The 15,841-nt window shown below is 43.2% G+C and overlaps 1 protein-coding gene across 3 annotated transcripts in view; it reads left to right on the forward strand.

Annotated features, from left to right (window-relative positions):
- DDI2 (DNA damage inducible 1 homolog 2) overlaps nt 1-15,841 on the forward strand; it is a 55,885-nt gene that overhangs the window by 17,040 nt on the left and 23,004 nt on the right. For all 3 annotated transcript variants that reach the window (XM_053576819.1, XM_053576821.1, XM_053576823.1), the window contains exons 3-6: nt 1,537-1,773; nt 4,219-4,345; nt 10,670-10,797; nt 12,909-13,037. In XM_053576819.1, coding sequence (XP_053432794.1) covers nt 1,537-1,773; nt 4,219-4,345; nt 10,670-10,797; nt 12,909-13,037 — 621 coding nt within the window. The remainder of the gene's footprint in view (nt 1-1,536; nt 1,774-4,218; nt 4,346-10,669; nt 10,798-12,908; nt 13,038-15,841) is intronic.

Here is a 15,841-nt window from a genome sequence, read left to right on the forward strand (position 1 = left end):
AAGTCTGTTTGAAGAAAGTAGCTACCCAGACCTGTGCTGAAGGGCAGAAACCTTTTGCCTGAGTTTAAGCATTCCTTTTTTCTATTTGACGTCCACAAGGCTTCAGGATAGTCCCATTCTTGGGATATCATTCGACCTTCACGTGTATTTGGGGGCTTAAAGGAATGTTGATTAACTCAGGCCTAGCCCCTCATATTCTACTTACTTACTTTTCTCTCTTTTTTTTTTAACAGCAGCTTTATTGAGATAAAATTCACATATCATGTAGTTCACCCACTTGAAGGGTAAATCAGTGGTTTTTAGTGTATTCATAGAGTTGTGTAGCCATCATCACAATGAATTTCAGCATATTTTCTTTCTTTTTTTTTTGAGACAGAGTCTCACTTTGCCATCCTTGGTAGAGTGCCCTGGTGTCAAAGCTCACAGCAACCTCAAACTCCTGGGCTTAAACAATTTTCTTGCCTCAGCCTCCCAAGTAGCTGGGACTACAGGCACCTACCACAATGCCCAGCTGTTTTTAGAGAAGGGGTCGTGCTCTGGCTCAGGCTGGTTTCAAACCTATGAGCTCAGGCAGTCCAGCTGCTTTGGCCTCCCAAGTGCCAGGATTACAAGCATGAACCTGACCTTCAGCATATTTTCATCACCTTAAAAAGAAACTCTGTATCCACAGCAGAGATTCCCCTTTTGCCTCTGAACTGCCCTTTGCAACCAGTCTATTTTGTGTCTCTTTGTATTTATGTATTTGGAATATTTTATAGAAATGGAGTCATACTTTATGCGAGTCCTTTGTGTAAGAATTAAAACTCCCTTTTGTTTTTCTTTCATTTTGTTTATTATTTATTTATTTTTGAGACAAGAGTCTCACCTTGTTGCCCTCAGTAAAGGGCTGCTGTGTCACAATCATAGCAACCTCAAACTCTTGGGCTCGGCTCAGTGCCTGTAGCTTAAGCGGCTAGGGTGCCAGCCTCATACACCAGAGTTGGCAGGTTCAAATCCAGCCCGGCCTGCAAAACAACAATGACAACTACTTAAAGAGATTAACTACTTACAGAGATCTTACCATTCAGTATTTTGGCTAAAAAAAAAAAAAAAAAGCACAAAGATGTTGTGGCGAACACCTGTAGTCCCAGCTGCTTGGGAGGCTGAGGCAAGAGAATTGCTTAAGCCCAGGAGTTTGAGGTTGCTGTGAGCTGTGACGTCGTAGCACTTTACCAAGGTCAATAACATGAAACTCTGCCCCCTCCCCCAAATAAATAAATAAAGAAATAAAAATTTGATGTCTATTCTGGAATGTTTTATAAAAAAATTGGGGGTTATTACCATTGCCTATCCCCCCTTTTCTTTCCTGTTAGTTCACTCTCAGACTATAAGTTTTATATTCAGAGTCAGCATGAAAAAGGACAAGAGAAAAAGTATCTGTGTCTGCAGTTGCCATTTGCCGCTGTTCCATACGATGTATGAGCAAGTGTTCTGCTGTTGCCTTCAAATGCTGTTCTTATGGAGTTGAGTAAACTTTGAATTGATTTTCCCCCACAGACTTACCCCGAATAGATTTCAGTAGTATAGCTGTGCCTGGCACGTCAAGCCTACGGCAGCGCCAGCCACCAGCAGCACAGCAGTCTCACTCATCTCCTGGAGAAATAGCTTCATCTCCTCAGGGCTTGGACAATCCAGCCTTGCTCCGAGATATGTTGCTGTCCAACCCACATGAGCTGTCCTTGCTAAAGGAACGCAATCCACCATTGGCCGAAGCACTGCTCAGTGGAGACCTTGGTAAGCTTACACGTTTGGAGGGCTCACAAAATGGCTTGAGGTGCAGCAGTTGTGTCCCAACAAATAGGAAGAGCCTCAGATTGCTAGTGTTTCAATCCATCCTGTCGTGTGACTAACAGACAGGCAGCTGTCTGTGAGAGGTAAATCAGTGTCAAAAGACCAAGGCTAAGTTGAACCAGCAGTAGCAATAGGATCTTAGGACTGAAATCCATCTAGACCAGCCCCCTTAGTTTACATGTGTGTTTTGTTTTGTTTTATTTGGGGCAGAGTCTTACTATGTCACCCTTGGTAGAGTGCTATGGCATCACAGGTCATAGCAACCTCAAACTCTTGGGTTCAAGCTATTCGCTTGCCTGAGCCTCCCTAGTAGCCCTCCACAGCACCCAGCAATGTTTTTTTGTTTGTTTTATTTAGCAGGCCTAGGCTGGATTCAAACCCACCAGCCCTGGTACACGTGGCCGGTGCCTTAACCACTGTGCCCAGCCGTACATGTTTTTTTCTCATTGTTTTTAGGAGCATATAATCCAGGTACTGGTATTTTGATCTTCAGTTAAAGAGAATACCAACAAGCTAGCTGATCCTGGCTGAAATGGAATTAGTTACAGGGAACAGGTCCAGTGCCATTAACTTATATGGCAAAAAGGACCACTCATCCCCATCTACTCCAAGTTTAAATGGTAGCAGGGTTATTACTAACAGGCTTTTTGGGCTATATTTTAGCCATTTTTTAATGAAATGGAACACTTTTTTTTTTTGCCTTTGGAAGCCCTCCTAATTGGGATATAAATACAGAATCAAATAGATGGGCCCAAGCGCATACTTTTAGTCATTTTCTTTTCTTTCTTTTTTTTTATCATAGAGAATCTCACTATGTCACCCTGGGTAGAGTGCCGTGGTGTCACAGCTCTCAGCAACCTCAAACTCTTGGGCTTACGTGATTCTTTTGTCTCAGCCTCCCAAGTAGCTAGAACTACAGGTGCCTGCCACAACGCCCGGCTATTTTTTGGTTGCAGTTGCCATTGTTGTTTAGCAGGCTCTGGCCAGATTCAAAGCCGCCACCCTAGGTGTATGTGACTGACACTGTAACCACTGGTGCTATGGGTGCCCAGCCACTTTTAGTCACTTTTATGAATAAAAATTCCTCTCATTTTACTCTTGGGTTTCTAAGGTAAATCAGGTTAAATTTTATTTTATTTTGAGACAGAGTCTCAAGCTGTCACCCTGGGTAGAGTGCTGTGGTATCACTGCTCACAACAACCTCAAACTCTTGGGCTTAAGTGATTCTCTTGCCTCAGCCTCCCAAGTAGCTGTGACTATAGGTACCTGCCACACTGCCCAGCTACTTTTATTTTTGTTTGTTTTTTGAAACAGTCTCAGTATGTCACCCTGGGTAGAGTTCCATGGCATCACAGCTCATAGCAACCTCTAACTCTGGGGCTTAAGTGATTCTCTTGCCTCAGCCTCCCAGGAAGCTAGGACTACAGGCGCCCTCCATAGCGCCTGGCTATTTTGTTGTTGTTGTTGTTGTTGTCATTGTTGCTTAGCTAGCCCTGGCCGGGCTTGAACCCACTAGCCTCAGAGCATGTGGCTGGCACTGTAACCACTGTGCTATGGGAGCCAAGCCAGTGTCCAGCTATTTTTAGAAGCAGTGTCTTGCTCTGGGTCAAGCTGGTCTTGAATCTGTGAGCTCAGGCAATCTGCCCACCTCAGCCTCCCAGAGTGCTTGGGATTACAGGCGTGAGCCACCGCGCCCAGCCTTACTATCTAGTTGCCAAAGACCATAGTGATGGCACACTAACGTTTACACATTTAAATGTACCTCAGTTTTAGAAAGAGAAAAATAGATTCTTGTTATAACATGTATCTTATAGCAAAGTATTGTTTTCTCTATTAATTTTTCTTCCTGTTATCCACCGGGACAAGCAATACATGTAGACTAAGAGTAGTTTATACTTGATTTATGAGGCTTAAGGTGGTGTTATAAAGGAAACAAAACAAATAGAGGAAAAGGGGGATCCTCCAGTACTGTGTTTTGTTTCTAGGTACTAGGATAATGAGGGTAACAGGGTGGGGGCTGTAAGCATTTTATTTGCCACTCAGATAGTCATTCCCAAAGATTTAAATTAGAAAGTCCTTATCTCGGGTGGCGCCTGTGGCTCAAGGAGTAGGGCGCCGGTCCCATATGCCGGAGGTGGCGGGTTCAAACCCAGCCCTGGCCAAAAACCAAAAAAAAAAAAAAAAGTCCTTATCTCTGAGTACAAAGAATATGATGGATAGCTAATGAGAATAAAAGATTTTTGCAATTCTTTCTGAACAGAAAGTAAATGTGGTTTTTCTACATCTCTTATTGTTGATTATATTTTGAGAAATTGTTTGATGTGGAAACGTACTGATAAAGAACGAAAATGTAGTGGTACTTAAGATTCTTTCCCCTTATTTTTGTAGAAAAATTTTCCAAGGTCCTGGTGGAGCAGCAGCAGGACCGAGCCCGGAGAGAGCAAGAAAGGATTCGTCTGTTTTCTGCTGACCCCTTTGACCTTGAAGCTCAGGCAAAGATAGAAGAAGATATAAGGTAATAAGCTATTCATTTAAAGAAGAACACTCAGATTTCAGATTTCCCAAAGTGCAGGTCATCTGGCATTAGTGTGGCATCTGCTTGGAGGTAGCTTACTGTTGTGCAATTGAGGAGCTAACTTCAGTCTCTTAAGGTGTTGTTTCCTCTTCCATTTTCTTCATTTTGGTTCAGTGTTACACAAGTATAAATGACTTTCTCTCCTCCTAAGGTTTTAAGGAGAACTCTCTGACTAGCAGACAGAATGTCATTAAAATAGCTCCAGGTGGATAATCCTAGGACTGAGCAGAAGCCACCATCTGTTGAGACCGAGAAGGTGGTTACTTATTACATAGGCTGATTTGAATCTCTTTCCTTAGACATTGTGAGTCCAGTCATATCCAAGACTTGAACGTAAGTGGATTAGAGAGAGGACTCTGCTTAGGTGGAAGCTTATAGTCCTGTTTTCCTTCTGCAGTTCTTGTACTGGCCATAGTGAATAAACTGCCAAGCACATTTCCAGCTCCAATTTCCATAATGCAATGATTCTCTCTTGGGCCTATGCTAAAATGCTATGAGAAGCTTTTAAAGGTGGAAATGCTAGGTGGTGCTTGTGGCTCAGTGAGTAGGGTGCCAGCCCCATATACTGAGGGTGGCAGGTTTGAGCCCAGCCCCAGCTAAACTGCAACAAAAGAAAAAAATAGAGGAAATGCTAGCTCAGCACCTGTTACTCAGTGGTTAGGGTGCTGGCCACAGACCAAGGCAGATGGGTTTCAACTCTGGCCTGGGCCTGCCAAGCAACAGTGACAGCTACAACGAAAAAATAGCTGGGAGTTGAGGCAGGTACCTGTAGTCCCAGCTACTCGGGAGGCTGAAGCAAGAGAATCACTTACGCCCAAGAGTTTGAAGTTGCTGTGAGCTGTGATGCCACAGCATTCTCCCATGGGTGACATAGCGAGACTGTGTCTCAAAAAAAAAAAAAAAAGTAGGGGTGGCACCTATGGCTCAAAGGAGTAGGGCACCAGCTCCATATGATGGAGGTGACGAGTTCAAACCTAGCCCTAGACAAAAATTGCAAAAAAAAAAAGTGGAAATGCTGCGTGGGGTGTGAGGGCTCAGGCCTATAATCCTAGCACTCTGGGAGGCTGAGGCAGGTGGACCAGCCTGAGCCAGCTAGACCCCGTCTTTAAAAATAGTTGGGCATTGTGGGCGCCTACATGTAGTCCCAGCTGCTCAGGAGGCTGAGGCAAGAGAATCACTGGAGCCCAAAAGTTTGAGGTTGCTGTGAGCTATGATGCCCCAGCACTCTACCGAGAGTGACAAAACGAAACTATCTCAACAACAGTAAAAGAACAGATAGAAGTTCTAAGAATAGTTGTATTCGACACAGGTAGTGGGAGGGGTGAGAAGGCATCAGAGGCAAACCATATTACTGAGCAGCTACTAGAATAATGAGGTGAAATGGAGCATATTTGAATAGCTTATGTTTCTTTCCGGTGAAAACAAGGAACGAGGTAATACATTCATTGTTTTAAAGGAGAAACAGTGTGTCTCTGAAGAGACTTCCTGCATGTGAGCCTGGAATAGCCAATGTAACTGGTGTTATCTCAGAGGATGTTTAGTGGAAACTTTTTTGGATTGGTGTGAATGCAAGATTAGATATACAATTAATTTAAATAATTTATTTTTTTCTTTTTTTTTCCTCATGGCAAGTGGCGATCTTTATTTCTTCCACCAAAGCTTATATAGGCACATAACTTAATTAATAAACACATGACTTAAACCTTGGCCCCAGGCCTCTGTCTGCCTGGTACTTACGGGCCTATGGGTAAACCACATTAACTGATAACTATTTTAATTTTTTTTTGAGATAGAGTCTTATTTTGTCGCCCTCGGTAGAGTGCTGTGGCATTACAGCTCACAGCAACCTCCAGCTCTTGGGAGTAGGCGATTCTCTTGCCTCAGCCTCCCAAGTAGCTGGGACTACAGGTGCCTGCCACAACGCCTGGCTATTTTTTGTTGTTGTTATTGCAGTTTGGCCAGGGCTAGGTTCAAACCTGCCACCCTCAGTACATGGGGCCAGCACCCTACCCACTGAGCCACAGGCACTGCCCAATTTTAGATTATTTCTAACTATAATGTGCAGTGGAATAAAAGTTGAATGATTGGTGTGGTGGCACGCAGTTGTGGTCCCAGCTACTTGGGAGGATAAGGCAAAATAACCCAAGAGTTTGAGGTTTCTGTAAGCTATGATGAGACAGCACTCTACTCAGGGAGACAGAGTAACATTCTGTCTCAAAGAAACAGAAACAAAAAACAAAGAAACCAAAAAGAAGCTGTATAATTATGTCAAATGCCTATTGAAGTTTTGTTTGGCTTGCTATTCCAGTGATTACACAGGACATGTATATATTAATTATAGCTTGTTTTGCCTGGCCTTAACACAACTTAATTAAATGAAGGTGATTTTGACTTTCTGAGAAGCTTAATATTTCATTACAGAATGGTTGGTAAACACTGTTAGTTCACTTGGATATTGTTTCAAAAAGGACAGGTACCATAGTTCAGAGTAGTGGTCAGCAGAGTTTTCCATAAAGGGCCAGAAAGTAAATATTTTAGGCCTGCAGGCTATATAGTCTCTATTGCTGATGTTCAACTCTGTCACTGCTGTGTGAAAGCAGCCACAAACAAGAGGACAGTAGGTTCCCATAAAAATTTATTTACCCGGGCGGCGCCTGTGGCTCAGTTGGTAAGGCGCCGGCCCCATATACCGAGGGTGACGGGTTCAAGCCCGGCCCCGGCCGAACTGCAACCAAAAAATGGCTGGGTGTTGTGGCGGGCACCTGTAGTCCCAGCTGCTTGGGAGGCTCAGGCAAGAGAATCGCTTAAGCCCAGGAGTTGGAGGTTGCTGTGAGCTGTGTGAGGCCACGGCACTCTACCGAGGGCCATAAAGTGAGACTCTGTCTCTACAAAAAAAAAAAAAAAATTTATTTACCCAAACAACCAGCTGTAATTGGCCAGCCCTTGGTTTATAGTATACAGTTTATGGTCTCTTGTCATTAGGTAAGTTGCCCGGCTTCTGACCTAGTTTCCAGTAATGCTGGTAGTGTTTGGTAATGTTTTTAAAAGGAGATTGGAAGTAAAACCATGAGATGTTGGAGTAAGCAAGAATTATTTTATATGCTTTTCTCATTTAATGATATGTTGATTTTTTTTTTTTTTTTGAGATAGTGTCTCACTTTGTCGCCCTCGGTAGAATGCTGTGATATCACAGTTCACAGCAACTCTTGGGCTTAAGCAATTCTCTTGTCTCAGCCTCCCAAGTAGCCGGGAGTATAGGCACCTGCCACAATGCCCAGCTATTTTTTTGTTGTTGTTGCAGTTGTCATTGTTTAGCAGGCCCTGGCTGGGTTCGAACCTGCCAGCCTAGTTGTATGTGGCTGGTGCCCTACCCACTGAGCTGTAGGTACTGCCAATATGTTGGAAAAAAAAAAAAAAAAAATTTTTTTTTTTTTTTTTTTTTTTTTTTTTTTTGAGACAGACCTCAAGCTGTCGCCCTGGGTAGAATGCTGCCATGGCATTACAGTTCACAGCAACCTCCAACTCCTGGACTCAAGTGATTCTCTTGCCTCCTCCTCCCAAGTAGCTGGGACTACAGGCGCCTGCCTCAACAACCAGCTATTTTTTGGTTGCAGCCATCATTGTTGTTTGGCGGGCTTGGGCTGGATTCCAACCCGCCAGCTCAGGTGTATGTGGCTGGTGCCTTAGCAGCTTGAGCCACAGGCACCGAGCCAATATGCTGAAATTTTTTAGACATTATTTCATAGGCAAGTGAATAATGATACATATGTTTAGTTTTAAGTGATAGATGCATTTTTTGAGCATCTGTTTCTGTGTTAGCAGTGTACACTAGGTGCTTGATAACCTCTCACTAGCATGAGGATAAAATTATTATCGTCATTTTACAGATTAGAAAACCCAATCCTGGTGGCACCTGTGGCTCAACAGAGTAGGGCACTAGCCCCATATGCTGAAGGTGGTGGGTTCAAACCCAGCCCCAGAAAAAAAAAAAAAAGAAAACCAATCCTGGAGGTGAAGCAGCAGAGGCTGCACAAGTAGTTGAAATATCTGTATTCTGTTTATAAGCTTTTTTTTTTTTTTTTTTTTTTTTTTTGAGACAGAGCCTCAAGCGTCGCCCTGGGTAGAGTGCTGTGGCATCACTGCTCACAGCAACCTCCAACTCCTGGACTTAAGCGATTCTCTTGACTCAGCCTCCCAAGTAGCTGGGACTACAGGCACCAGCCACAACGCCCGGCTGTTTTTTGGTTGCAGCTGTCATTGTTGTTCCGCGGGCCTGGGCTGGATTCGAACCCGCCAGCTCAGGTGTATGTGGCTGGTGCCTTAGCTGTTTGAACCATAGGTGCCGAGCCTATAAGCTTTTTTTGAAACACTAGGCATGGGAAATATACTCAGATACCCAATAAATCTTCTGTTTTTTTTTTTTTTTTTTTTTTGTAGAGACAGAGTCTCACTTTATGGCCCTCGGTAGAGTGCCATGGCTTCACACAGCTCACAGCAACCTCCAACTCCTGGGCTTAAGCAGTTCTCTTGCCTCAGCCTCCCGAGTAGCTGAGACTACAGGCACCTGCCACAACACCCGGCTATATTTTTTTTTTTTTTTTTTGGTTGCAGTTCAGCCGGGGCTGGGTTTGAACCTGCCACCCTCTGTATATGGGGCCGGCGCCCTACTCACTGAGCCACAGGCGCCGCCCTAAATCTTCTGTTTAAAATTGCATTTATAGGGCGGCGCCTGTGGCTCAGTGAGCAGGGCGCCGGCCCCATATACCAGAGGGTGGCGGGTTCAAACCCAGCCCCGGCCAAACTGCAACAAAAAAATAGCCGGGCATTGTGGCGGGCGCCTGTAGTCCCAGCTACTCGGGAGGCTGAGGCAGGAGAATCGCCTAAGCCCAGGAGTTGGAGGTTGCTGTGAGCTGTGTGACGCCACGGCACTCTACCGAGGGCAATAAAGTGAAACTCTGTCTCTACAAAAAAAAAAAAAAAAACCCTAAAAACAAAACAAAAATAAAATAAAATAAAATTGCATTTATAAAATATTTTGTGGCCCGGTGCCTGTAGCTCAAGCAGCTAAGGCACCGGCCACATACACCAGAACTAGTGGTTTTGAATCCAGCCCAGGCCTGCCAAACAGCAATGACAACTATAACCAAAAAATAGCCGGGCATTGTGGCAGTTGCCTGTAGTCTCAGCTGCTTGGGAGGCTGAGGCAAGAGAATCGCTTAAGCCCAAGAGTTTTAGAGGTTGCCGTGAGATGTGACGCCACGGCATTCCACCCAGGGTGACAGCTTGAGACTCTGTCTCCCCCCTAAAAAAAATTTTTTTTTGTTTTGTTTATTTTTTGAGACAGAGTTTTACTATGTCACCCTTGGTAGAGTGCCGTGACATCACAGCTCACGGCAACCTCAAACTCTGGGGGTTAAGCGATTTTCTTGCCTCAGCCTACCAAGAAGCTGGGACTGCAGGTGCCCACCACAATGACTGTCAATTTTTTTGTGGCTGTTGTCATTATTGTTCAGCAGGCCCAGGCTGGGTTTGAACCCAGCCTGCCTTAGTGTATGTGGTTGGCACCCTAACCACTGAGCTATGGGCACCGAGCCACATTTACAAAATTTTAATATTCTACAGGGTAGAAAAGGGTATGACTTCTGCTCTCCGGTTTATTATCTTATTTCTGATCTTATAAAGGGAGCACAATTGTTTTATATTAGGTAGCTTTTATGCCTTTAGATGACTGAGTTGCTATAGTTGGGGTAAAAGATAGGTACAAATTTGTTTATCTGTTTTTACTATTATGATTTTTTTTTTTGAGACAGAGTCTCTGTCGCCCTGGGTGGAGTGCTGTGGTATCATAGCTCACAGCAACCTCAGACTCTTGGGTTTGAGTGATCCTCCTGATTCAGCCTCCCAAGTAGCTGGGACTTCAGTCATCTGCCATGGTGCCCAGGTAGTTTTTCTATTTTTAGTAAAAATGTGGGTCTCACTCTTGCTCAGAGTGGTCTCAAACTCCTGAACTCAAGCAATCCACCTGCCTCAGCCTCCCAGAGTGCTAGGATTACGGGCATGAGCCACTGTACCCAGCAATATTGTGACTTCTTTTTTTTTTTTTGCAGTTTTTGGCCAGGGCTGGGTTTGAACCCACCACCTCTGGCATATGGGGCCAGCACCCGACCCCTTTGAGCCACAGGCACCACCAATATTGTGACTTCTGAACTGATTTCTCTTTATGGAAATAATGTTTTCAATGTCCCTAATTTTTGTTTCTTACAGGCAACAGAACATTGAGGAAAACATGACAATAGCTATGGAAGAGGCTCCAGAAAGTTTTGGCCAAGTGGTCATGCTTTATATTAACTGCAAAGTGAATGGACATCCTGTCAAAGCCTTTGTTGACTCAGGTGATGTCTCCATCTTTTGTTTCTCAGTCTTCACTCTGACACCTCTGTCTGAGGTGGGAGAATGGGAGACTTGCATGTCCACTGAGATGGCTATGCTCCTTTGGACTGCTAACTAAGAAGCCTAGCAGTTATTGTCAGTCACTTGCTAATCCTCGTATTAGTAATAGGTTTATTTCTTTAATCATTTTTTTAACCAGTTTTGTATTTTGCAGTATCTCTCTTGTCTTCCTGGCTCCTTTTGTTCAGTACTCTGATACTTAGATACTTCTGTAAAAAATTGGGATCAAGGTGGCATCCGTGCTCAGTGGCTAGGGCACCAGCCACATACACTGAGGGTGGTGGGTTTAAACCCAGCCCAGGCCAGCTAAAACAATGACAACACAAAAAAAAATTGTCAGGTGTTGTGGCAGGCGCCTGTAGTCCCAGCTACTTGGGAAGCTGAGGCAAGAGAATCACTTAAGCCCAAGAGTTGGAGGTTGCTGTAAGTTGTGATGCCACAGCACTCTACCCAGGGCGACAGCTTGAGGTTCTGTCTCAAAAAAAAAGAAAAGAAAGAAAGAAATTGGGATTAAGTAAGTCAGAAGAAGAGCAGAGTATGAGGGCAAACGTTCCCACGTGACCTGTGGGCCAGCACTGTACAAGGATCTGTGAGGAGTGTAAGGCTGTATGGAGCCTGATTCTTGCCCTTAATAATTCAGTAATCAGATATAGATATTGGGAGTTTCCCACTTGAGGATTCAGATAATCCTTGTACTGTTTGGCACCTTTTCTCTCAGTGACAACTCTTCGCTTTTAATAAGACCACATCCTGCAGCACTTTCTGGGTATATGGATGAGTAGTGTTACGTGTGTTATGGGGCAGAATATGAGGAATTCACCCTTAATTTGTGGGGAGAATGCAGAATTTGTATATACAGTCTCTGTAAGTTGACCAACCAAGTCACTGTAACCAGCTGGTCACCATACCCAGGTGATCAACATAAAGAACTAGGCTTGTTGTACTGATATGATGTATATTTGGTTGACGCACGTCTAATCTGTGAAAATGAGGTCAGCTTAAGGAGGTGGTCAACTTTGAAGGTTCTACTGTATATATGTTTTTTTATTTTTAATATTTGAGACATGGTCTCTTTCTGTTTTCCCCAGCTAGAGTACAGTAGCATCATCATAGCTCACTTCAACCTCAAACTCTTGGGCTCAAGTGATCCTTTTGATTCAAGTAGTGAGTAGCTGGGACTATAGGCGTGTGCACCATGCCTGACTTTTTTTTTTTTTTTTTTTTTTTAATGTAGAGACAGGGTCTTGCTATTGCACAGGCTAGCCTTAAGTAGTCCTCCTACCTTGGCCACCCAAAGGGGTGGGATTGGGGGCATGAGCCACTGCACCTGATTAAGAATATATATATATTTTTTTGAGACAGAGCCTCCAGCTGTTGCCTTGGTAGAGTGCTGTGGCATCACAGCTCACAGGAACCTCCAACTCCTGGGCTCAAGCAATTCTCCTGCCTCCGCCTCCCAAGTAGCTGGGATTACAGGCGCCTGCCAGGAGCCCAGCTATTTTTTGGTTGCAGCCGTCATTGTTGTTTGGTGGGCCCAGGCTGGATTCAAACCCGCCAGCTCAGGTGTATATGGCTGGCGCCTTAGCCACTTGAGCCACAGGCGCCAAGCCAAGAATATATATTTTTAAACTAGTAAACTATAGTGTTTCAAATAAAAACAACTTGATAAAATTTTTAGAGATATAAACTGTTGAGTGTAAAGTAGTGCTTAATTTAGCTTTACCATCTCCAGAGACAGTGGTCATTATTTAAACTTTAAGGAGTCTTTTTCCAGGTAGTTTCACATTTACTGGCAAAGTTTTGAAATACCATTTATTACATTGCAAAAAAATATTGTTTCCCTCAATGTCAAGTTTCTACAGTGTGTTTCAGATTTCAATGTGGAACTGAAACTTGAATAAGACAGCAGGACACTTGCTAGGTAGGAATGATTTTACAGAGACATATGCCTTGGCATATATTTACTTTCTGCCTTGTTACTAGTGCTATATTTTTAGTCTTGCCACAAACATGGATTTTGTTTTTATTATCTGATGTTTCTCTCCCCCTCCAGGTGCCCAGATGACTATTATGAGCCAAGCTTGTGCAGAGAGGTGTAATATAATGAGACTGGTGGACCGTCGATGGGCAGGGATTGCCAAAGGAGTGGGCACCCAGAAGATTATCGGAAGGGTGCATCTAGGTGAGTGAAAGGCACTGAGAGTTGCTATCTTTTTGTAAGATATTTGTAGGGTAGTGGATTTTTAAGGTTTGGGGGGTTGTTTGTTTGGTTTTTTGCTTTTTTGTTTTTGTTTTTTATTTCTTTTGTGTGGATACATATGAACCAGTAAGCCAAATTCCTAGAAATTTAAAATTCTGTATTGTATCAGTTATATACACGATCATGCTTCTGCTGGTTACAAAAAACTAGCCTCCTACACTCTTCTCTTTTCCCTTCCTCAGAGGTAATCCCTTTTGATTTTGTTGTCTGATTTCTTTTTGGTACTCTTTTGTATTTTTAAATGACATGTTCATACTTCTGTTCATTATTATGACTATGTAAATGATTTGAGAGCTGAGTCATCTCGTTGAATGTGATTGCTTTTTTTTCCTGGCTAGTATTCTTTTCTCCTACAACGAGTGATTGTCCTTGTCGTGTGGGCTGTTCGGTGCTGTTCCTCCCCGTACGCTTTCCTCATTGGGTGAATCTCCTTCACAGAGGTACAGGGTCGTCATGTGTTGTGTTCGTCTCATTCTTCTCAAGCCTGGACTGCTGGTTTCAGGCTTCACAGCTTTTGTTCTGGAAACTTCCTTGAATCTTGAGGAAGGAATCCTGAAGATTCCTTTCTCTTCTGTCTTGTGTTGGAGTACCTGGATCCCTGTCTTCCCCATTTTTGTCTTGCTCCTTAATTTATTGGCATGTGTCTCCCTGAGAAGAGGTGTGTGGGTGTAAGTGAAGACCTTAAGCACCACAACATGTCTTTTTCCCCACATTCTACCAGTCTGACTAGGTTGGAAATCATTTTCTTTCATGGTTTTGAGGCATTTCTCTTACTCTTTTTAATGTCAGTGTCCCTATAGAGAAGCTGATTTTTAATGCTTTATGTGAAAGGTTTCTTTTTCTTTGAAGCTTGTAGATCTTCTCTTCCACTTTTGTGTTTAGAAATCGCACAGAGAGGTACTTGGGTGTAGTAGACCTTTTTTCGTCTACTGTACTGCATACTTGAGAACCTTTTCAGTCAGGAAACTCACATCCTTCAGTTCTGGAGACTTCCCCTGAATTACTGTGATGCTGATTTTTTCCAGTCTGGAGTGTCTTGTTCTCAGATAGGATAATCTTCTATCCTGGACTTGGCCTCTGGTTTTCCTCTCTTTTCTTTCTTTCATCTTTCATTGGGTTTGGGGTTTTTTGTTGTTGGGTTTTTTGGGGGCGGGGGGGGGGTTAACTCTGTCTCCCAACCTTTCTGTTAGCTTTGTGTTTGTACTTTTTGTTTTAGATAGATTTTATATTCTTGGCATCTGATCATATTAAAGAGTGGGACACCCAAAGGCAGTTTGGAAGATGACCTGGGTGGGCTGCCAAGGCACCTGTGGTTTTCACTGTAGGGTGGTCTGGAAGTTGGCAGAGAGGAAAGGGCTGGAGTCTCCGTAGACTTCCACTAATCCATCCTGTGGTTTTTAGTCACATGCTTGTTGTTTGTCCCTGTCTTCCTTCATGCCCACCTTGTTAAGAGTGCCTCTGTTTCACCCTCTCCAGAAAATAAACCTCTAGTCTGCCACTGGGGTGGAGGGTCACCTGGCTGAGCAGAGTGCAGGAGGGGACGCCCCAAGTTCTAACTGTGCCTATGCAGACTTCCAATCAACCTTCCTGCTTTGGGCCCACCTCTACTCCTATTTGCAGAGGTACTGATGATCAATTCCTAAGCCTCTTAGGAGTTCTATGATGTGAATTGGGTTGTTCTCAGTTTTCCTCATTGTCATCTGCTTTTTGGTTGCAAAATTTTGTTTCTGTCATCTCTTCCATTGTATTTGGCTTCAGGAATTTGGCCTCACAGAAAAACCCAAAAAATATTTTTGTAATTTTTTTTTTTAGGAGCAAATGTAGATAAATGTGTGTGTTTAGTCTTTTCATCTCTAATCAGAATTATTGTTTTATTTTTTCCTTTCACTATCCATTTACTAGATGCTCATTGTAGAGAACTTTGAAAGCATGGAAGTGTGAGAAGAACCCCCCCCCCCAAAAAAAATCCCTTAAATCCCTTTAGTAGGAATCAACAGTGTCATTTGGGTATATCTCCTTTGGTCTTTTTTCAGCTTTTTTTTTTTCTTGTAAAAGGTTCATGTAATGTATAAAATTTATACTCTGCTCTAAGAAAAAGTAAAATAACATTTTCCCAATGTCACTATGAATTTCATTGGTATTATTGACATAAAGGTGTACAGCATTTTTTTATATGGATCTAATGATCAACTTTTGGGTTATGTTCTCTTTATATTTTGTCATTATTACATGGCAGTGTGGTTTTATGCACGGTTAGATTTTTCTTTATTTTTCAGTCAAGGTTCCCATAAGCCAAACTACTGAATCAAAAGTTAAGTGAATACTTTTTTTTTTTTTTTTTTTTTGAGACAGAGTCTCACTATGTCGCCCTCAGTAGAATGCCATAACATCACAGCTGACAGCAACCTCTGACTCTTGGGTCTACACGATTCTCTTGCCTCAGCCTCCTGAGTAGGTGGGACTACAGGCACCCACACAACACATGGCTATTTTTTGGTTGCAGTTATCATTGTTGTTTAGCAGGCCTAGACTGAGCCTGAACTTGCCAGCCTTAGTGTATGTGGCCAGTACCCTACTCACTGAGCTATGGGTGCTGATCCTTTTTTTTTTTTTTTTTTTGAGACAGTCTCACTGTGTCGCCCTCGGTAAAATGCCATGGCATCATAGCTCACAGCAACCTCAAACTCTTGGGCTTAAGTGATTCCATTGCCTCAGCCTATGGAGTA

Source organism: Nycticebus coucang, chromosome 22 (genome assembly GCF_027406575.1).
Source record: "Nycticebus coucang isolate mNycCou1 chromosome 22, mNycCou1.pri, whole genome shotgun sequence".
Taxonomy (NCBI): domain Eukaryota; kingdom Metazoa; phylum Chordata; class Mammalia; order Primates; family Lorisidae; genus Nycticebus; species Nycticebus coucang.